General features: G+C 37.3%; 2 protein-coding genes across 5 annotated transcripts; one reads left to right on the top strand and one right to left on the bottom strand.

Moving 5' to 3' along the window:
* Positions 1–539: 539 nt before the first annotated feature.
* LOC111666014 (cytotoxic granule associated RNA binding protein TIA1-like) lies at positions 540–12,453 on the bottom strand. Of its 3 annotated transcripts, none has more exons than XM_023421199.2 (12): positions 12,250–12,453; positions 10,210–10,306; positions 9,266–9,364; positions 7,263–7,317; positions 6,740–6,827; positions 5,915–5,990; positions 5,640–5,745; positions 4,632–4,730; positions 4,458–4,542; positions 4,201–4,339; positions 3,902–4,050; positions 540–2,654 (listed from the first exon to the last, which is right to left on the bottom strand). In XM_023421199.2, the coding sequence occupies exons 1-12, from the start codon at positions 12,273–12,275 to the stop codon at positions 2,516–2,518; spliced, it is 1,158 nt and encodes a 385-aa protein (XP_023276967.1). In that variant the 5' UTR covers positions 12,276–12,453; the 3' UTR covers positions 540–2,515. The 3 variants fall into 3 exon arrangements, with proteins under 3 accessions (XP_023276967.1, XP_023276968.1, XP_087034082.1); XM_023421200.2 differs by having other exon boundaries at positions 3,902–4,047; XM_087177956.1 differs by lacking the exon at positions 12,250–12,453 and having other exon boundaries at positions 9,271–9,364.
* Positions 12,454–14,584: 2,131 nt separating this feature from the next.
* Positions 14,585–20,444, top strand: denr (density-regulated protein). 2 transcript variants are annotated; one of them, XM_087177959.1, is made up of 8 exons: positions 14,585–14,740; positions 16,243–16,355; positions 16,461–16,480; positions 16,589–16,674; positions 17,753–17,841; positions 18,589–18,705; positions 18,808–18,947; positions 20,136–20,444. In XM_087177959.1, the coding sequence occupies exons 2-8, from the start codon at positions 16,253–16,255 to the stop codon at positions 20,178–20,180; spliced, it is 600 nt and encodes a 199-aa protein (XP_087034085.1). In that variant the 5' UTR covers positions 14,585–14,740; positions 16,243–16,252; the 3' UTR covers positions 20,181–20,444. The 2 variants fall into 2 exon arrangements, with proteins under 2 accessions (XP_087034085.1, XP_087034086.1); XM_087177960.1 differs by lacking the exon at positions 14,585–14,740 and adding an exon at positions 14,783–14,928.
* The last annotated feature ends 5 nt before the right edge of the window (positions 20,445–20,449 follow it).

Raw genomic sequence — 20,449 nt, 5'->3', positions numbered from 1 at the left:
ATATATTTCTGACAAATCCACCTCAACTCTCAAACATTTAGTAGCCAAGTGTCCAATTAATTTTGAACCCCTGAACTTTAGCCACTACGTATTATAAAAGGGATTTATCTATCTAAAGACCAACTAAAATAGCTGTCCCCTATATTTAACAGTGCCAGAAAATCTGCTAACGTTTTCATAATCTATATTAATCCTTTTGGTCAGTATCTTTGGGGTTTTTGGTAAGAGAAAACAAGACATCCGAGGGCTTCAGCCTGGGCCTCAAGAAACTGACGGGAATTTTTGAACATTTCATAAACCAAATTATGATTAATCTGGAAATATATTAAATAACCATCTGAATAATATGTAATGAAAACTATTTTTAGTTGCAGTCCTCTACTCAATACTGGAAATGAGATATTACTAAGCATCTTTTGGAGTGGAATATACATGCTGGAGATGTCCCTGCCTGTGCAGGAGTGTGCTGTGAATTAAAGTCAATCACACTAAAGTTACTCCACCTTCCACCTGGTTGTAAAGATCAGATGCAAACAGTGTAAATGTGAGCTGTTTTAAGCATCAGCATTTTAATGGGACAAAGCAAAAACACAAACCATGATACTGAAGCATCAACAGAACTTCCCTCACCAAAACATAGGTTGAAAACATTCTTAGGCACCGCCTACTCTTGGATGATTTTTGGTTAAATTAAATGTAACTCACTGATAATAAGGCAACACAATGGATTTTTCAACTATATTAAAATAATGGTGGCCACAGTGCAAAAATCTGATCCTTATAAGGTTGTTTCTTAATCTACAAAAAAAAAACAAAAAAAACAATCGTCATTTAGGTTTAAAACAGAATATATTATGTAATACTTGTCGATCTAAAGGCTTTTGCATTGCATAGCAATGCTGCTTGTCCTCCGCGCCTCTGGAAGAATCAAATGATGCACTGTCTCTACTGTACACGGACCAGCACTGGACAGGGATGCTACTGTCAAACAGCTGTTTCTGGAATCCATTACTCCAACCAGAAGCAGGCTCGCTTCCTTTATTAACATGTTGTCTTTATACAGATTCAGTACAATTGAACAGACTGTTTGGTTATTTACATAAAAACAGACTTCCAAATGAAATTACAAAATAAGGTGGAATGCAAAAACATAAAAAAAAAAAAAAAAAAACCCTAGTATTTCAAATTTCGTGAAAAGATAACCTTAAGTAATTGTGCAATATTCGTCTGCCTATAAGTAAGATAAGAGTGGCAGTAATCCCTGCAATCGATTTATTTGAGATATTGAAAATCTAATTTAAAAAATAAAGTTGACAGTTGACAGCCACTTAATGCTTTATAAACAAACATAAAAGGATTCACGCGTCACATGATTGAATGGTGTCACTGCAACATTTCTTTTTAAGACAGTCCCGAAATGAAACAACAAAAAGGCAAAAAAAAAAAAAAGCTCTTTATACAATGTCACCATTTTAAAGTTGCTCAAAACAAAAAAACAAAACAAAAACAAAAACAAAAAAGAAAAAGAAACTGACAATTTGTCTATTATATTTGTAGCAAAACAAGGTGGCGTAGTCCTTTCTGTTTCAGGGGGAAGATGAACTGGACATTGTCTTGTGTGTAAAAGCATCAGTTCATGCACACACGTAAGCACACACACATTTTCGTTTTCCGCAGACTGGACTCTCAGTCTGTTCAGTCCGTTCAGGGAGATGAAGTGAAGGAACGCTGATATATATATATATATTTTTTTTTTACTTGTTTTGTGGTATCTGCTTTCCCTCAACCTGCCTAGCTCTACTCAGTGATTCCCTACATTTCACAGAATGACTTTACAACACCCTGAGAACTTGCTTGGACTTGTGTTTTCACTTTAGTAACAGGTGGACAGACCAACAGTGAGAGCGAGATGTTCCAATTTAGAAAACATTTAAAATAAAAATCACACCCCGCACTCAACACATGTCTTGTGGCTGCGTTGCATTACAATGGACTATTGAGTATCTGTTGTGGCAAAGTTGCTCGCCTCTCCTCCCTGTATGATTGTTTAACATTGGTATAAAACTCTGCCCTTGCTCTTTGGCTCTGAGGGGCTGAAAACAAACAAAACCTTATGTTTTACTATAGATTAAATGAGTTTCTTCCTTTTAAACTAAACCGTGGCTGTGCTAGAAATATCTTCATGTTTTATAATTTACATTTGGCCAGTTATCTGCAGGCATTAGAAAAATACACCAAATAATAAAATGGGCCCAGGAATGCACGGTGCATTTGCGACAGCTGTAGTAACAGTGTTTACGTGTTCTGGAGTGGATAGTTTTTGTTACACTTGCAGATTTGGGCAGTGGGTGAGGTTATGGGCTGGTGAGGCTGATAAAATGGCGTACCAGCCTAACAGAGAATAACTTTGTGTGGTAACAGACAAGAGAGAGCACATCTAATGCACTCCTTCTCCAGCAGAGTATCATCCTTGTGACCTCAGAGGCTTAAGAGAGAGGACTACTATGATCAGTGATCAGTGGGTGTGGTAGCCGGCGGTGCTCATGCCAGCCTGGTTGGTTAGCATCGTCCCGTTGACTCCCTGCCCGGGCTCCACCATCCCTCCGTTGCTCACGGCGCCCACTCCTGTCCATCCGGCACCGGCATGTAAATGACTGTAACAGCAGACAGAGACAAAACAGTTCAACAAGCGCAGTCAGATTAAGAGACACAGTGGGTGGCGTCCATTTAGATAATTATGTCCCCCCCCTTCCCCCAAGCATGTGACCCACAGGTGGTTCAAGGTCCACCGTCATCGAGGATGTTCCCGCCCCTTAAATGTATTTCTGAGGCGCTTCAAGCGGAACCTCAGGTGTATTTCTGTGAAGCTTTTTTGGTCCTTTGATCAGGATCTGTTCAGTGATTGGTCAGATGATGTACTGGGAGAGTAAAGGGAATGGCCAACTGCTATAATATTAATATAATCGCGTGACTACAATAGTGTGGATTATAAAGCAAAATACCTGTGGAAACGGGAATGACTAAATGAGGCATTACTCATTTAATAATGAGTAATAAAATAAGAAATATTGACACACCTGCAGGTTTGTCTACTTTTCCCTCATCAGCAAAAATGCTCATTCAGGAAAAATGAGACAACCTGTTCAAATGTGTTACCTACACAGGTAATTATCTGTCCTATAATAATTATTTAAAATATTCATAGCTTTTTTTTATTGCTCCATCATCTCTGTCCTGCTTTTTCAGTAATACATTACTGCGGTTTTATGTTGGTGTTATTTTTATTTGTCACATTACAAGATGCCCTAACGCCACAATGCAGAACTTCACATCCACACTGGAGGGCAGTGTTACTTTCATCAACAATAAGTGACACACACACACACACACACACACACACACACAATGAAAATGAGACCAAAACTAAATAAAGAGTAAAGTCTGAAAACAACAACTATGACTTAATGTATTACATTTTCTCCACTAAATAGAAACTCAACAATAAAGTGAAAGACAGAGAAATGGACACCTTCTTTTTCAGAAGATGATTTAGCTGCTGTAAATAAGAAACAATTTGCAAAGTTACGTCTCCGTCAATAACAATAATCTGTAGAAAAATCTATAATCTGACGTTAGCTGTTCTTGGAAGAAACAGATTTATGCACTAAATTAATCTACAATCCGCTGAGAATTAGACGAGAGGGAAACGAGAGCAAAACATTGGAGGAAAACTACGTATAAATGTATAAAAGGTTTTTAGTTTTAAAACGAATATACATTTTCATTAAGAGACTAAAACTGAAGACTTGAGGAAGAGAAGTGAGTGAGGAAGGTAAAAGAAAGCGATTGTTGCATGTGCACTTCACTTCCTCTGACCCGGGGGGGCACCTGTAGTACTCACTTGTAGCCCTGCTGATCCCAGGTCTGTCCGTAGACTCCGTAGCTCGGCACCTGCCATCCATTGGGCACATACTGACCAATCTGCTGCGTGTTGCTGTACCACTGACCCCACTGACTGTAGGGCTGCGCCGCGAAGCTCACCGTGTTCTGCTGACATGCAGAGGAATATTTTAGGATGCAGAATATCAAATGGCATCACAGTTACGACCTCGCAGTCAGATGAAAAAAGCTTGACAGCAGATATGTGTACAGGGCCATGACTACAGAGTCTATTGTGTTGGGGATAATCCTCGTTCTTACCTGTGGCATCTGTACCTGCTGAATGGGGCTAACCATGTCTGTTGTTTCTTTGCCCCAGTAACACTTGACAACATAGCCCTCTATGGATGTGCCGTTCACAGAAACGATGGCATGAGCTGCCGCTTCGTGGGAGTTGAATCTGCACACAGACCAGAACGGAGAAATTAGACCGTTTTATATCAAGTCTTCCTACACAGACGTTAGGTTTTATAAATTCATGGCTGGCTCACACGACAGGTCAAACAGAAAGTCCTTACCTCACAAATGAGTAGCCTTTGTCTGGGAAAACACGGATTTCCATTATTTGGCCGAAAGGTGAGAAGGTCTGTCTCATAATTTGCTCTGTGAACAGAGAGAAAACTGTTTTAATTTCACCTGCGAGCTTCCAAATCTGCAGATACATACTCATGGACAAACAGTCTCCGACTCACCTGTGAGACCTGTTGTGACTCCTCCACAGTAGACGGTGCAGTTGCTGGGACTGGACTGGTTCACCACCTCATCAAAAGACAGCTGCTTGGTGTTGGTCGCTGAAAGAAAAAGACAAATGTAAGTCAAATATAAATGAAATTCAAAGCTTTTTAAACCCTTCCAAGGCAACTGGAATCAATGCTTTTTACACCTTTTCAGACTTGCAGATTTCCCTGACCTCACAGACAAAAGTCAAATGATAAATTTCATTCATTGGGTGCATAACAGTTTGACTTTTGAAGTGTAAAACTCTAATGCAGGCAGGTTCACAACTCTACTGAAGCAACAACAGATATTTGGATGGGATTAAGTTGGTGCAAGTTTTCTTGTAGATGTTGATACAAAACACAACAATAACTGCAATATAAAGCAAACAAATGTAAAATTCAGCTATGTTCCGAGTGAATTAACTTGATATAAAAGGTCTCATCACAGGAGATGAGTGTGATGCCTCAGGACAGAACTTGCTGGCTTTGATATCGTATTGTCCCCTTATTTCAAGAAGAGCCAATTACAACTCATCATTTTTTCCAAAGCTGTTTCTTTAATGCTTAGTCATGGAACATGTTTGACTTCCCTCATGTATTTAAACCTCTCTGATAGACACCAAACTGTTCACTAATGTTTGAAAATATGTGTAATGAAAAATGATTTGAATAACATCAGCTGTAAAACAGAGGCAGTGATCTACACCATCTTTTCACTGTTTATACTGCTTCAGAAAACCGGTCCTGGACCTTGTTAAACTGAACTTGTCATTTACCACAGAAGTTATTCTGTGTCCCGCAGAGAGCATGAACATCTGTACCAAATTTAATGTCAATCCATCCAGCAGTTGTTGAGATATTTCAGTCTGGAGCAAAGTGAAGCAGTTGAGACGAAACTGAAGGATTTATAACAGAGTACAAGAACAAGCTGGCTGAGATAAAGTCCATCAGTCAATCTATATTTAATTACTGTGAACTTACTCTCATTCGTAGTTTTAGGAGCAGGCTTCCTCGTGGCCCAGTTAGTCCTGATCTGCCTGCCTCCCAACCACTGTCCTCCCATCTGCTGTATGGCGTTCTCTGCATCCTGATTACACACAGGGGGAAAACACACAGCACACACTCCTGGGTCACCCACACCAATTATAAAAAATAACAAACTTGTCATTGTGAACCCTGGCTTTGACTAAGTCGACAGTCAGAGCCTGCTAATGTTTTCTCAGTCGTCTAACACACACACACACACACACACTTACCCATTTGTTGAAGAAGGAGACAAAGCCATAGCCTTTAGATTTACCTGTGGCCATGTCTTTCACCACTCGACAATCCCTGGGGACAAATATAACACGCCGTTATTATTATTATTCATCTCACTTGTTCTTTAACTGGGACAATTTTGAGTTTTATGTGACGACTGAAAACAAAGATGATGAATTGATTGTAATAATAAAGTATCGTGTGTGTGTCCAAAGCCTGATTAATCTTAAGCTCCATTGTCGTCCAAAAACTATTAAAACCCATCATAAAGCCACATTCATGTACTGAGTGAGTGACATGATGCTAAGCTTCATTTTCAAAAGAGAGACACACTCCAAAGGGTCTGACCCAATTTGATGAAAATGGTGTTAATAATAATAATAATAATAATAATAATAATAATAATAATAAGTGTTCACATGTGCACAAAAATGCTGAGTAATCGCTCTGAGTTTGTTTTGAAGGCTGAAAGGGACCAAGTGGAAAAAACACCTTGAATCTACTTCTGCAAATAGTCCCAAGTGAATTCACTACTTATATTATCTGAGTAGCATTTTGCTGTTTTAGCAAATTACTGAGCCTTATGATTTTTATTTTCATTTTTAAAATGGAACTATTTATTTGTGACCTGTTTTTTCTAACATTTATGTCTTCATTAGAAACCAGCAGGTTTGGGGCTGACAGACACAGACAGAGTTGAAAAGTTGTAAAGTCTTTAAATACAGACTAACACGTCTTTTTGTGGGATTTGTTGAAAATAAAAAAAACATTAATACAAAATCACGAATGGCAGAGACTAATAATCATGAGAATACACTTACGATATTTTCCCAAATGGAGCAAAAGCTGCTTTTATGTCATCTGTGGTGATTTCAGGACTTAGATCTCCAACAAAGACATGGAAGTGACCTGAGAAAAAACATTCACATTGTAGTTCATACAATCATTTAAACACAGTAAATTCTGTTATTTACATTTTTATTTTTTTAACAATACCTTTATTTATTTCAGAACAATTTAACACATGTGAATGCGTGTACTCATGCTTGTATAACATACACATCCGTACATACAAAGCAACCACCAGAACATAACACTCCCACCCCCACCCATGTAAAACATACACACCTCCCCCCCCCCGCCTATAAACAAGAAGTTAAAACTAAACAGAATAAACCACATGAATCATTTTAAAACAACAACAGAGAAAGAGAAAACAAGTACATACAGACTAAATATTATATTATATTATATTATATATATATATATAAATTGCACATATATTACACATACACACTTGGTTACATTATTATTTACAGAGTAATCACAAGATGAACTACTTACTGCTTGTGTCTTTCTTTTGGCTGGTTGGCGTCGTGGCCCAGTTGACCTTGACCTCCTGCAAGAGAGACAGATGTAGAGAGCGAGGAAGAAGACAAAGGTGAGACGTGAAGCACGGCTGCAGAGGCAAGGAAGGTGCTTTTTCTTTGATTAGAGGTTTTGTCACACACCACTTTTACTTAGGTCATATTTTGTGATTGAGAACTTTTTTTCTTTAATAAAGGTGGTCTCTGTATGTCACACTTGGGTTCTTAAAACCACCACTACAAATTGATCATTATCTAATTTTACATACCTTTGCATTAATTAATTAAACAGTAAAATACAGTGGAGAATATCAAGATTTCACCGTCACAATCAGGAACATTTCACTCTCAGTCTAGTAAAAATTTGGAGCAAAACTGAAGGAAGTAAGGTCCAAATAACAAGGGACTTACAAACAAGTGATTTTTACGAACTTGTTATACTCCTCAAATGGTCCTTCAATACCTGTTGAGGATAAAATATTTTCAACTGAATGTATTTTTCTTGAAGTTGCTCTTATGTGGATTCTATGTGGAAATAACTTTGCAAAAGAACACACAGCAGTAAAGATGTAGGGGGACAGAAGAGCATCAGTTAAAGTAGATCAGAGAATGTTACATGTAGCATGATTACACAGCAGCAGGGCCACGTTAAATTAATTCACACACACATGGCAAACTCACTCAAGGAAAAACTTCATTAAAAAAAGGAGAGACAGCATGGAGCATGAAGTGACAAAAAAAAGGATAAAAAAACCCCAAAACTGAAACTGAATTACACCTGTACACCTGAGTTCTCAGTGTATTAGTTTCACCTGTGATGTTAACCCTTACAAAAATCTGCAAACTACACACTCAGTTACCAGTTTATTAGGTACACCTGGTCAAAACAAAACTACAGCCTCCAAAATGATCAGACAGTTGAATCAACGCCTCTGAATCTGAATATTAAATGCATTTGTTACAGCTGTGTGCAGTGGTGACAACTGACCCTAACGTCATACAACATGTGGGCAATCAATTAATTGAGGCTTTTAAAAAAATACCCCTGATCAAATGTGTAAACAAAGAAAACAAGTTGTTGATTAAATGATAAGTTGATTAACAGAAAATTAAACTCAAAATGCCCAAATATTCACTGGTTGCAGCTTCTTCAATGGTTTGGGTTTCTTACTTTTCTATGATATTTAACTAAATATTTTGGTGTTTTGAACTGTTGATCAGACAAAACAACATCATCTGAATATCTCAGCTATGCCTTTTCCACAAATTCATGACATATTACAGATCCCAAGGGTGAATTGGGAAAATAACCGACAGATTAATCAATAATGACAATAATTAGTTGTAGCCCAATAAAAACTTGACTTAAAAAAAAAAGAAAAAGACCCTAGACAGCAAAACAGACTGTAAAAATGGAAACCTTCTGTTTTTTTGACAATATTACTAAAAATCAATACTCGATATTTAATCATTAGGTCTGGATGTTATTGTATAAAGCCTAACAATTTGTTTTCCCTTTCCTTTTGTAGAGGAATAAAGCAACAACATTTCCCCTACACCTTCAACTGTGAGGAATAATAAACGCATCTAAAGGCAGAATACATTAAATGATCTAGTAAGTGGTGTACGTAATTACTGTGTTTTTAAATCTAAGACTTTCTGAATGTGTTAATACTGCAAGAAACCAGTGAACAGTTACACACAAAACCAAAATCTCACAGTAAGTATTTAGATTCGATGTTCTCAGGATTCTTCACAGCAGTAAGATTACAGAGATCAGTGTCTGGTGTTCCCACCCCGGTCATTACAGAGTGTGCACAAAAGAATAAATGTGCACGGGGGAATAAAACAAATTAAGTGGAGTGGAAGAGGGAAGTGAGATAAGGTTTAATAAGATACAGGTTTTTTCAGCCACTTCATTTCAACCCTGCCCACCCAGCTTTGCCCTAGTTGACTCACCCAGGAGATATGATAGCTTACCTTACCCAGTATTTTCCGACCATTCATGGCTGCGATTGTGGCAGTGGCATGTCTATGCTCATAGAACTCCACAAAGCAGTACGGATCATGACCTGCTGTCTGGAGTGTACAGGAAACACAAAGATTAAGTCACTGTGGCTGTTATACAAGCCCTAGCAAATGTAATGACATCATCATTTGGTATTAAAATGGGAGGCTGTGGATAGATCTGGACTGATGCATCGATTTAAGCTCATTGCAGATAAATTAATATCAGTGTTCATAACGGCTGATACGCAACGACAAATTCAAATAATGGAAAATAAGAATGGTCATGTTGTTGTTTTGCTCATACTGCACACACATCAGTCTCACATCCTCTGCTCTTATTGTGATATTATTGTTAATAATGATGTTAATTCTATTATATATATATATTTTGAATCTATTCGTTTCTCATCATTTTTATGTAGTCACATTATTTTCTTGTATTTTGTATTTTTATAATTGTGTGATATTTCTACATACTTAAGTGGAGACTTTAAATAAGCCTCTCCCTGCACTCTATGCAATTTGTTTTCTTTGTCAAATTGTGCAAAATATATAAAACTAAATCTTAGAGAGATTACTAGACCAGCAGAGACAAATAAAGGACAGTAAAAGCTAATTCAGTCACGCCCCATGCCCCCCCCCCCAATAAGTAAATGTAATGGATCCTGGTCAAAAATCCTTGTTTATGATATGTGTTTGTGTTAGGAAATGAATATCAGCCAGTATAGTGTTATCATTAAACCTCCAAATATCCTCTATTGGTCCGGCTCTACTGCTGAAAAATAGATGTGGATCAACAGGATGGACAGCAGAGGAAACAAATAACTATATCAGATCACAAGGGCGGGAAGCAAGGTGTTTATCTATGAATTCTCCGAAAAAACATTTTCTCATGTAAGAAAAGTACGACTCACATCTACTATCATTTTACAGCTCTTGCAGGGTCCAATCTGGCCAAACAACTCCAAGATGAGGGCCTCTGTCACGTCCCGGGACAGATTCCCCACATACCTAAATACAAACAAACATGGACAGAAAACAGACGTTGCATATTACTCATAATGTTTCCATGTTGGAAAATCCTGCCTGGGAGAGAAAAAAGAATTTACAATCAACAGAAGACTATGAGCACAGCGACAAGCAGGAATCGTCTCTGTCTAAATCACTAGGGGTTTAGGGGCGGTTGCCTCCCTGTGTAGGTAGTGCAGGTTTTGTTAATCCTGTAAGGTAGTAGAAAAATTAGTGGTGGAAGAATTATTGAGATCTTTCATTTAAGTTACAATACCCCAATATAAAAACACTATTACACAGCTGCAACAATTTATTGATTAGTCAGTTGACAGAAAATTAATCTGCAACTATTTTGATGATTGATTATTTGTTTAAGCCATGGATTCTTTGCATTTCTTAAACAAAATGCAAAGAATCCACTGAATGCAGCCTCTTCAATGTATTTGCTAGCTTTCTGTTATATATTTAAAACTGATTATAGGGGATTTGGACCGTTGATTGTGGAATACATTACATTATATGACCTCAACAAGGACTCTCTTTGAAAATGTATTGGGCATTTTCACAATTCATCTGATATTTTATAGACAAAACGACTCAACTAGTCAATTTTCAGAAAATTAATCTGCAACTATTTTGATCGTTAAATAATCATCTTATTTTTTAAAGTAAAATGCCTCACATTTGCTGTTTCTAACTTCCCTAATGTGAGGATTTGGTTCTTTTCTTTGCCATACACGATACAAAACTAGATATGTTGATGTGTATGATGTCGGACAACTGTAAAGACAGAACAAGACATCTGAATATGTCACCTTGGTCTGTGGGGAAGTTATAACGGTGATTATATGCTATTTTCCGGCCTTTCATAAACTAAAACAATCAAACAAATAATCATCAAATTTAAATTGATAATGAACAGAATCATTAGCTGGAACTAGAATGTTACCATGAGACACCTGTGTATGTATAAATGCCAAAACCACAAACACACAAACAAACAAACAACAACAAAACACCTACAAGCATACAGCAATATGCAAATTTCATGCATGAAAAGATCTTGTCTCAAAACAATGAAATCTCAAGGCTGTTTATGGCAAATGCTTGTGTGTGTACTAATCAGCTCTTCAACCAAATATAGAGAGCAGCTGAGGATAAGTATTATTATTGAGATCTCAGCTACTGACCTTGCTTTACCTCAGTACTGGCTTTAAATAGAATTGAGTTAATCTTAGGCAGGTAATAAAAATAACACAAAACCAAAATTAACATCAGTATTGACCTATGATAAGATTTGGCGAGGTTGCTGGTAACAAAACTATACATACAAATATGTTCCAAGGCCTAGGCAATAATGATTATATCGCCCAACTAACGTTTAGGAGGTGACACACCAAACTCCACTGAAAAAGATGGTAGTTTAATGCTCCGCTCATCGTCAGTCTTGATACATTTGACTAATCTTTGGCTAGTCTTTTTCTTTCTTTCGGCATACAAAAAACACAGCACACCGCATTTACTTGAATAACAAACAAACATTTTATATTTGACTTTTTTTTTTTTTTTTTTAAAGATAGCAGTGTGAACCCATGCGTTTTTTTTGGACTGAGATTTGCGATTTTTCTGGAATTAGCTAGCTAGCTAGCTAGCTAGCGTTAAACCCTGCTGGGGTGACAAACAATGAGGAGAATTTACCAACAGTTAGCTCATTGCAATGTGTTTAAATTTTTCAGGTCGTGTTAGATTGTGTAGACCGCACAAAAACATTAAACTGTGGGATTTTTAATGAGTTTAAACGTTCAATCCGTGCACACCAGAGAAAAGGACGTTTAGTGAATGGAGTTCGGTTCTGGGGAAAACAAGCTGCCACTGACTGTTACGTGACGAGTACAAGTGGTTAGCTAACGGTAACGCAGACACACACACACACACACACTTACAGGGTTTTGGGCTGGTCATCGTCCATTCTGTTTAACTTGCTGGCCGAGAACAAGTCGCAACCCTGAGAGCAAATCCACGACTGTCGCGGGCAGCTGCCTGTGACACCGTCAAGTTATTTTATTGCGCAGTATGAACTGATTTAGCGCCGCTGTTATCTCCACGGTGAACAATGGGGTAGCCGACAAAGATGGCGGAGCGACGGGGCCGACACGAAACACGCATGCGCAATAGTTCAACGAAAGGCAACTTCTGGGTTCATTACAAAATACCGAGTAAGTACTCAAGGGCTGTACTGTATGGAAGCCTATTGGGGACCATATTCAAATGATAATGTAATTCCACAATAGCATTTTAATTTTCCACATATGTATGTGTTATTTGAGCAAAAAAGAAAAAAATACAATAAACCAATTTGCATTTTCATTTTCACATACCTGCACAGGCAATCTAGGACCATATTACAATGAAATGGAAAAGCTGTTGACATTTCATTTTCAAAGTCATACACTGCTGCACGGTGGACAATATTCAAATGTTAATTCGAATTTGAAAATTAAAAGCAATATAAACACCCTAGCTTGCTAGCACTAGCAGCTAGCTTGCTGGCATTGTTCATTGATGAATAAATTTAACAATTTCATAAGAATACTAAATAACAAGTGGGGGGATAGCTATCATTAGCATTTTTTTTTGATTGGTGCCGTTTTATCTTGATTGGTGTCAAATGGACAAACAGAAGGTGACATAGAAGACATTTCAACCATGAAGCACGATAGGCAAGTGACAATGTTGTTACTGTATGTAAGAATTTGTGCTTTCTTTAATTCTTGCAGCTCACATCATGTGCTGTGGTACAGTGGATGGATGGGCATTGGTTGAGAAAACTAAGGTTGTCACATGACTCATTGTAACAAAAACTATAAATAAAGGGCTGATTTGTTTTAGCATTTGTAAGTGTCCTTGATTTTTTAGATTTAATTCATATATATGTATTGGGTGAACCTGGATGAAACTAATGCAGTTTAATGGAACAGGCCTGCAGTAAATCCTCCTTCATGAGGATTATAATGTTCAGTATTCACTGAATCTGTTTGAGAAGTGTTGGTTTATTTTAATGTTCATTGTGGAGGCTGTAACTGTTATTGTGGTAATATTTAAGTGTACTGGGATATACTGAGAAGTGTTCCTAATATTTTGTCAAACCTAATTCCTATAAATGGGATGGACAAAATATTAGGAACTCCTCTCAGTATAGTGTTAGTTTATATACAGTGGTGTCCAAAAGTCTGAGACCACTTTCCCATGTAGCCTCACATATTGCTCCATAGTAGATCTAGTATCACTCAGTTTCATTTACACAGGAGAATAAAAGGAGCCATTAAAAACACTGAATGGAGTTCAGTAGGGTATCTCCTTAAGACTCAAGTTGTCGCAATGCAATAGCCTTGAAGAGTGAACCAGCAAACATGAAGTCTAGCTGCAAGTGACACAAAATCCATAAAGGATTGTCAAAATTCATAAACTGCAGCTAAAAGCCATGAACTGCAGCGGGAAGTGAAAGAATAAGTCCAACAGCAGCTTTGTGTGAAGTTCAAAATACTAATAAATAATCACAACATTCATTAACATTCATTCATTTGAAAGCAATTTTAACTGTTGTCCATAGACAACACAAGGGCACTGACTTTATGTGTCAACAGTTGTGTATTCCATATATTCCATTAAAATTTCGATTAATTGTCATAAGTGACAAATGAAAATGAAAATGTTTCTAACTTTAGAGGAGAGTGCTGCATGTTCACAAATAATCACCAATCTGTTCTAGGGCACAGCAATAAGAAATGTAAATTCTCGACTTTCTTGTTCAATTTTTATTGTACCAATTGGATAATGGAACAAATTGACGCTTATGTGCGCTGAATTGAATTGCATGTCTTCATTCAGTGGGACAATAACACATGCAAAGAACATCGGCTAATGAAGAATAAGCTCAAACAAACGTCAACATACATTTACATTCAGCACAAGTAGGACAATGAAATTAGGCAGTAACCCCTAAACTGGCATTTTTCATTATACAACTGAACAACTGCAGAAGAATTATACTTCATGCAAGGGCCGATATTGATGTCTTCCCCACCAATAACTCCTTAATTATTTAACTCAATAATCAATATTTTGTGTTATCTTGATGTTTGAATATTTTTTTCTACTTATTTCCATTTTTTTCTTTTCAAATTCTTTGTCACTCTCAGTTTGAATTTGAATAAATTTTTAAAAACAGCTCTCCGGATCGCTAGGGGGCGCTGTCGAACGTCAGCGCAGCGTATCGACCTCTACAACGACCAGAACAAGGAGCGCTACAAGGCGTGCTCTAAGTACGCCAACTAAACCTCAATCCATAAGAATGATTTTCTAAAAGTCAGACTAACGTTAATAATGCGAACGGCTTTACTGAACAGACAACAGTTTTAGAGTATCTTTTGCGGGGTATGTAACTCGACATTTCTTGTGTCTTCATCCAGTTCTAGAGCAGCAGAGCCTGTCCATTTAGCGGTGCGTTAGCTTAGCTAGCCTGCTAAGCTAATGCCCACTAACGGTGACAGCTGGGTGACTCAACGTTACCTGATGAATGAAACCACTGAAACTAAATTCGGAGAATCTTTGTTTTCAGCAAGGTACAGTTTAGTTTGTCCGTACACAGACGGGACCTGCAATAATAGAGAAATTTAAATCATATTAATGAAAAGAATTTAGGCTAAACGATTTTTATAAACAGCCGCATGTTAGCCAGCTGAGGCTAGTTATGACTTGATGCTTTCTAACCAGCTATTTAACGATTTACTATAGTTTTAAGTTAAATGAAGGCCTGTGAGACCCACATGCGAGGTTTTTCAGTTGTGTTTTATGGTGTTATTTAGCTGCTACTCATCTATCTGTCAGATAAAGGTACGAGCCGTGTTGGCAGAGCATGCTAGCATGATGAAATATTTGCAGGAGCCTCGTTCACTCATGACTGCAGCAGAGTCTGATGATAACAAATCCGATAATAACAAATCACTTTTTGTGTGAATTGAAGGCTTTAAGCTTTTATTATAACTTTATTTAGATTCCCCTCTCATGTTTCAAATTGATCTGGATTTTTCACAACTATTCACAAAATCTTTTCTCTACAAAAACAGTCAGAATTGCTACGATTTATCGATGGACAGAAGATTAATCTGCCGTTATTTTGTTAAATGAACAATGATTCATTTATTTTAATGCAAAAAAAAAGCCAGACATTTGTTAGTCACAGCATCTCAAATTTGCATTTCATGCTTTTTCTCTGTCAAATGCGACAGTAAACTGAATATATTTGATATATTGTGATCTGTCAGTTGGACCAAAATAAATTTTTGAATATGATAATGTAGGCTTTGAAAATAGTGATGTGCGTTTTGCCCTATTCTGACTTTCTTTAAAGAAAAAAACCGTTGATGACTCGACAAAATAATCAAAATATTAATAGATAATAAAACAATGTCCTGTGGCGGCCCTATATGCTTGCACTACACTGACAGACACTAAACTTCATTATCTGGTGGATCTTTTGATCCTAGTTGCCAGAATATGAAAATAGACAAATGGAGTCAGTTCTATGGTAAATGTTTGAGGAGATTCTTATATACAGTGATTGGCATCTTTGCTACTTTATGACATGACAGAAAATAGTCAGCAGATTAATTGGTATTGAAAATAATTATTAGTTGTATTCCTCATGATATAGTGCCTAAATTGAAATAATTCAGATATAGGTAATGAATAAGGCTATCTGGGCTTTTTCCTCTCTACCAGCACCTTATTTTTCATTAATTATTTGTTTCGTTGCTCGATTTGAACGTGTATGAATAAACTCAAAGTTAAAACTTGTCGTGTCCTATTTATACAGTATATGTAAATGTGTCTTGTGCCTTAAATGTTAGTGTCCATTTCTCTTGTCTTTTATTCAGATAATTTGTGATGGCTACTACTGAGATGGAATCAGGTTCTTTGGAAAGCAGATCAGAGCATGGGACAGTTGACAGTGATTCAAAGTACCCACTGAAAGTTCTTTATTGTGGAGGTACAGTGGATAACCTTTTACTGAGTTTGGCATCTTTACAACATTTAACTGTGACGTCTTTTCGAAATGTGACTATTTTCTCTCTTTCTCTCTCTCTCTCTGCAGTGTGCTCTCTGCCTACAGAGGTAAGTTTAATTATTAAAAAATTTGGCGATTCTGTTGCTGTTAAAGCACTCACCAATATGCTGCTCTTTGAGTTATAACTGAATATAACACTGTGGTCGTGTCTGCAGTACTGTGAGTACATGCCTGAGCCAGCCAAATGTAGGCAGTGGCTTGAGAAGAACTTCCCAGATGTGTTTGCCAGGATGACTGTAGGTGAGTGCCACTCATGAGTTTCTTGCCAAAGAGATGCTCTATACCTCTGTCATTTTTATAGATGGTAATATTGTGTTATAGCTTGTGTTTCCTGAGCTTCAGTTAAGTGACACAATTTCCTGGTGAGACTGAAATGAAATCTTAATGCCCGTTCTTGTTGGGTTCACATCTTGTTTCTAGTGCCATCAACCATCAACACTCATATTGTCACTTTTTATTGCTGCAATATACAGTAATATACAGCCTTCCCCCTTAAACAGCTTTAGATAATCTTATCACACACTTTGTGACTGTATCATATTACTGTATATTCTATAAATATTCAAACCCACCATGTTTTAATGGTTTCATCGTTCTGTATAATGGAAAAATCATATGTCTTAAATAACCTTTTTATACACATAAGAAAAATTCAAGCCGACACATTTGGTATCTCTGGAAACTTTGGGATCTCCAGTAAAATGTAAAGTTGTAAGGTTGTGAAGATTTGATCAATGTTTGGCTGCAGAGCACGGGTTTATAAAGACTGACCATCTGCAGGTCAGTGCGGTTGATTTTTGATTTTATTGATTTTTATTATTTCATCAGTGAAGAGAATACGCTCATTTTCTTACCTACAGTGATGTATTGGGCTGGAACAGCTTCATTAAAGGGTCATATTGATGTAATGAGCATGAGCCTGAAGGTTTGATAGATTTTACCCCCCAAAACATTTATTATTAAAAATGTAAACTTAATTTTGTGAATGTGGACTTTTGGAATAATAATGGTTCTGACAGGGACTGATGAGGCTCATTATTTTCTATCCATAATCAGAAATAGCTCCAGAAAAAAGGTGAAGTCGTATGAAAAATAGATTTTCAAGTTGAAGTTTATCCCTGATTCGAGGTCTTTAATGTCACATAATCAACCGTGAAGGTAGAAAGAAATGCTTACAGACGCACACTAGTCGTTAGTCAGGCTAGCCCGGACCTTAAGGGATCCAGGTGTGAACATGAACTGTCGCAGTCCTTGAAAAGGTAAGAAGCGTTGTTGCTGGGTTGGTTTTAATGTCTTCCTATTTATTTCTGTCCTACTGGCCCGGCAGCGAATGCACCCAAGCAGGAACCCAGTACTGGAGACGCTCCCCCTGCAGGCGAGGAGGAGGAGAAGAAGAAACAGAAGAGAGGTATTGTGTCAAACATTAGAGGGAAAATCATTCAGAATATGTTACAGTAGGATTGTTATGGTGCATTATGACTTTTATACATTTAAAAATAACATTCTTGTGTGTCATAGCATTAGAGACTTTCACTGTTTACCTGTTTAAAAACAGTAGCAGGAATAAAGACCTCAGTCATAAATGAGTGCAGTGACGGTCTGACAGACAGTGAGTACTTTTCCCACAGTTATGTTGATTATGAGGCTGCGGAGTTGGAAGTGTGTCGCTCTCTCTCTCTCTCCTGCAGCTCTTCATGTAAATCATCTATCTGATTTTATGTCGCCGTGACATTAAATCTTAGTACATTGTGAAGGAATGTAAGAAATAACTCTTTTTGTAGAAGCATTTTTGATGAACAAACATGATGCGACTCTGATATCAGTAAGACCGGATAACATGCTGCTTCGTTTCCTGTGAATCCTTTGTGCATAGATAGAAATTTGAATACATCATGGAGATGAGAAACTAAGAGTGGAAACTATCACACAGATAGAATTACAGAATGTAAATACATGAAATGACCATAGCAGAAAACATGCTGACCTTAAATGGTATCAGAAGCGATGGGTTTAATTTCATGGAAATCTTAAGCTATTATAAATTAAAGAAAATGATTCCTCACTGCGTTCTGTATTTAAATATCTTCTTCTTCTTGATGATGAGTGACATCATGAGTCTTAAATAATCTGGTTTATCTCCTTTTACCTTTGTAAGGTGGAAGAGGCCAGATCAAACAGAAAAAGAAGACTGTGCCTCAGAAAGTTACGATAGCAAAAATCCCAAGAGCCAAGAAGAAATACGTGACTCGTGTGTGTGGCCTGGCAACATTTGGTAAGAGCTTTATGTTTTATTGTTCTCAAAATTTGTTTAATTATCTTCCTGTTAATGCTTTTATTTATTTTTTTAACATAAATCCTGTGTTGACTCCTGCAGACATTGAACTTAAAGAGGCTCAGCGGTTCTTTGCCCAGAAATTCTCTTGTGGTGCCTCAGTTACAGCAGAGGATGAAATAATCATTCAGGGAGATTTTACAGACGACATAATCGACGTCATTCAAGAGAAGTGGCCTGAGGTGAGCTGTCTTCATTCTACAAAACATAAGGAAATCATGTATTGAAAGATAAACCCTCATGTTGCCCAGAGAGATTTCTCTTTTGTGCCTTTATTTACTCATTTTAAAATTCATTTTTACTGGATGAAGCAGAGATAGTTTTTAATTAGTAATCTTGCACTGGGTTTGAACCTCTCGGTGTCGACACTGTGATGTTGAATAATGTAAGAACGTCTGCACGAGGGGAGCCGGGGCTTGGCTTGATTACATCTCTCATCTATCCTTAACTTCTATCTGTCGTTTGAACATTTTTTAATAATTAATAATAAATGTAATGACAGTTGTACTTGAGTGCAGTTATGATAAACACTGGCTGTCCACAGCTCACGAGCTGAGGGAGATAAATGTGGGTTCATGAGATTCACGCTTGAATATTGACGTGTGATTGGGATTGTTGTTTGTCGACAGTTCTGCAGTAACTGCCAGTTTGTTCACTCTTTATGTAGAGACTGATATAGTGGGTTTTTCTAATGCTTAATACTTGACATGAACTTTAGTATTTCCATCTGGTAGGAGACACAAGCTCCAACTTGCCAGGTTGTCAAAGATAAATTTCCATTTTATGCAAATCTAATGGACAATAAAGTTTTAACTTTTGTCTTATCTTATTGGACAAATTAGAAAAAAATTTTACCTGATAGGTAAGAAAAATCTGGAAATCACCAAAGTGATTATAATTCATCCTGAGAGGAACATGAATGTTCTCAGTAAACTTGACAAACCATCCAATAGTTGTTGAGATATTTGTCGGGACTGAAGCGGTGAACCGACTGACCCACACTAACATCCTTAGAGCCTAGACAACAAAAGGCAGCACAGTTTTTAAACCTCACTTTTAAAGAGATGATGAGATGGAGCAGGCCCCACGTTTGTTTGAGATATGTGGTGAATAAAAACAGAATGCTGCTTCACCTTTTTTTATTAAGTTTGAGCCATAACAGTCGTAGTGTATTTGTCCTCAGGCGTTTGTGCGTTTTATTGAGGAACGGATGGAAAACTCAGGCGGAGAAACCTTTACCCATAAAGAAAGTGTCGAATGGGATCACAGCTTCGAAAGGACGGACAACCTCAGTTATTAAACTGGTGTCTCTTTGTGCTTCGAGATCACAAACGCTGAACTCGGTCTAATCTCTGTATCTCTCTTCACAGGTGGATGATGACAGCATTGATGATCTGGGTGAAGTCAAGAAGTGAAGACCAAATATGCACTTTTACTGAAATGGATGTGACCTGTAACAGCGACAACCTGGCCAAATGTACACATTAAGTCATTTTATACTTATTTTATTTACTGTACATAAAAAGTTGCGGACTTGGCCACTCACTTGGCATTTTTTTTTTTTAGCTAATAGCTACTTTCTCTCGTTTGCCAAAGGTGTGGTATGACGTGAATCCCTCCCAAATGTTCTTCACTCAAGCAAACTATAGGCTAATAAATTTCAGTTTCCTTCGCCTGTACGCTC

Source organism: Seriola lalandi, unplaced genomic scaffold, assembly GCF_002814215.2.
Source record: "Seriola lalandi dorsalis isolate HSWRI2012SDOR001 ecotype SW California unplaced genomic scaffold, Sedor1 jcf7180002054666, whole genome shotgun sequence".
NCBI lineage: Eukaryota > Metazoa > Chordata > Actinopteri > Carangiformes > Carangidae > Seriola > Seriola lalandi.
Note: the sequence above shows the minus strand (reverse complement) of the source record. Positions and strands in the feature narration are given on the sequence as shown.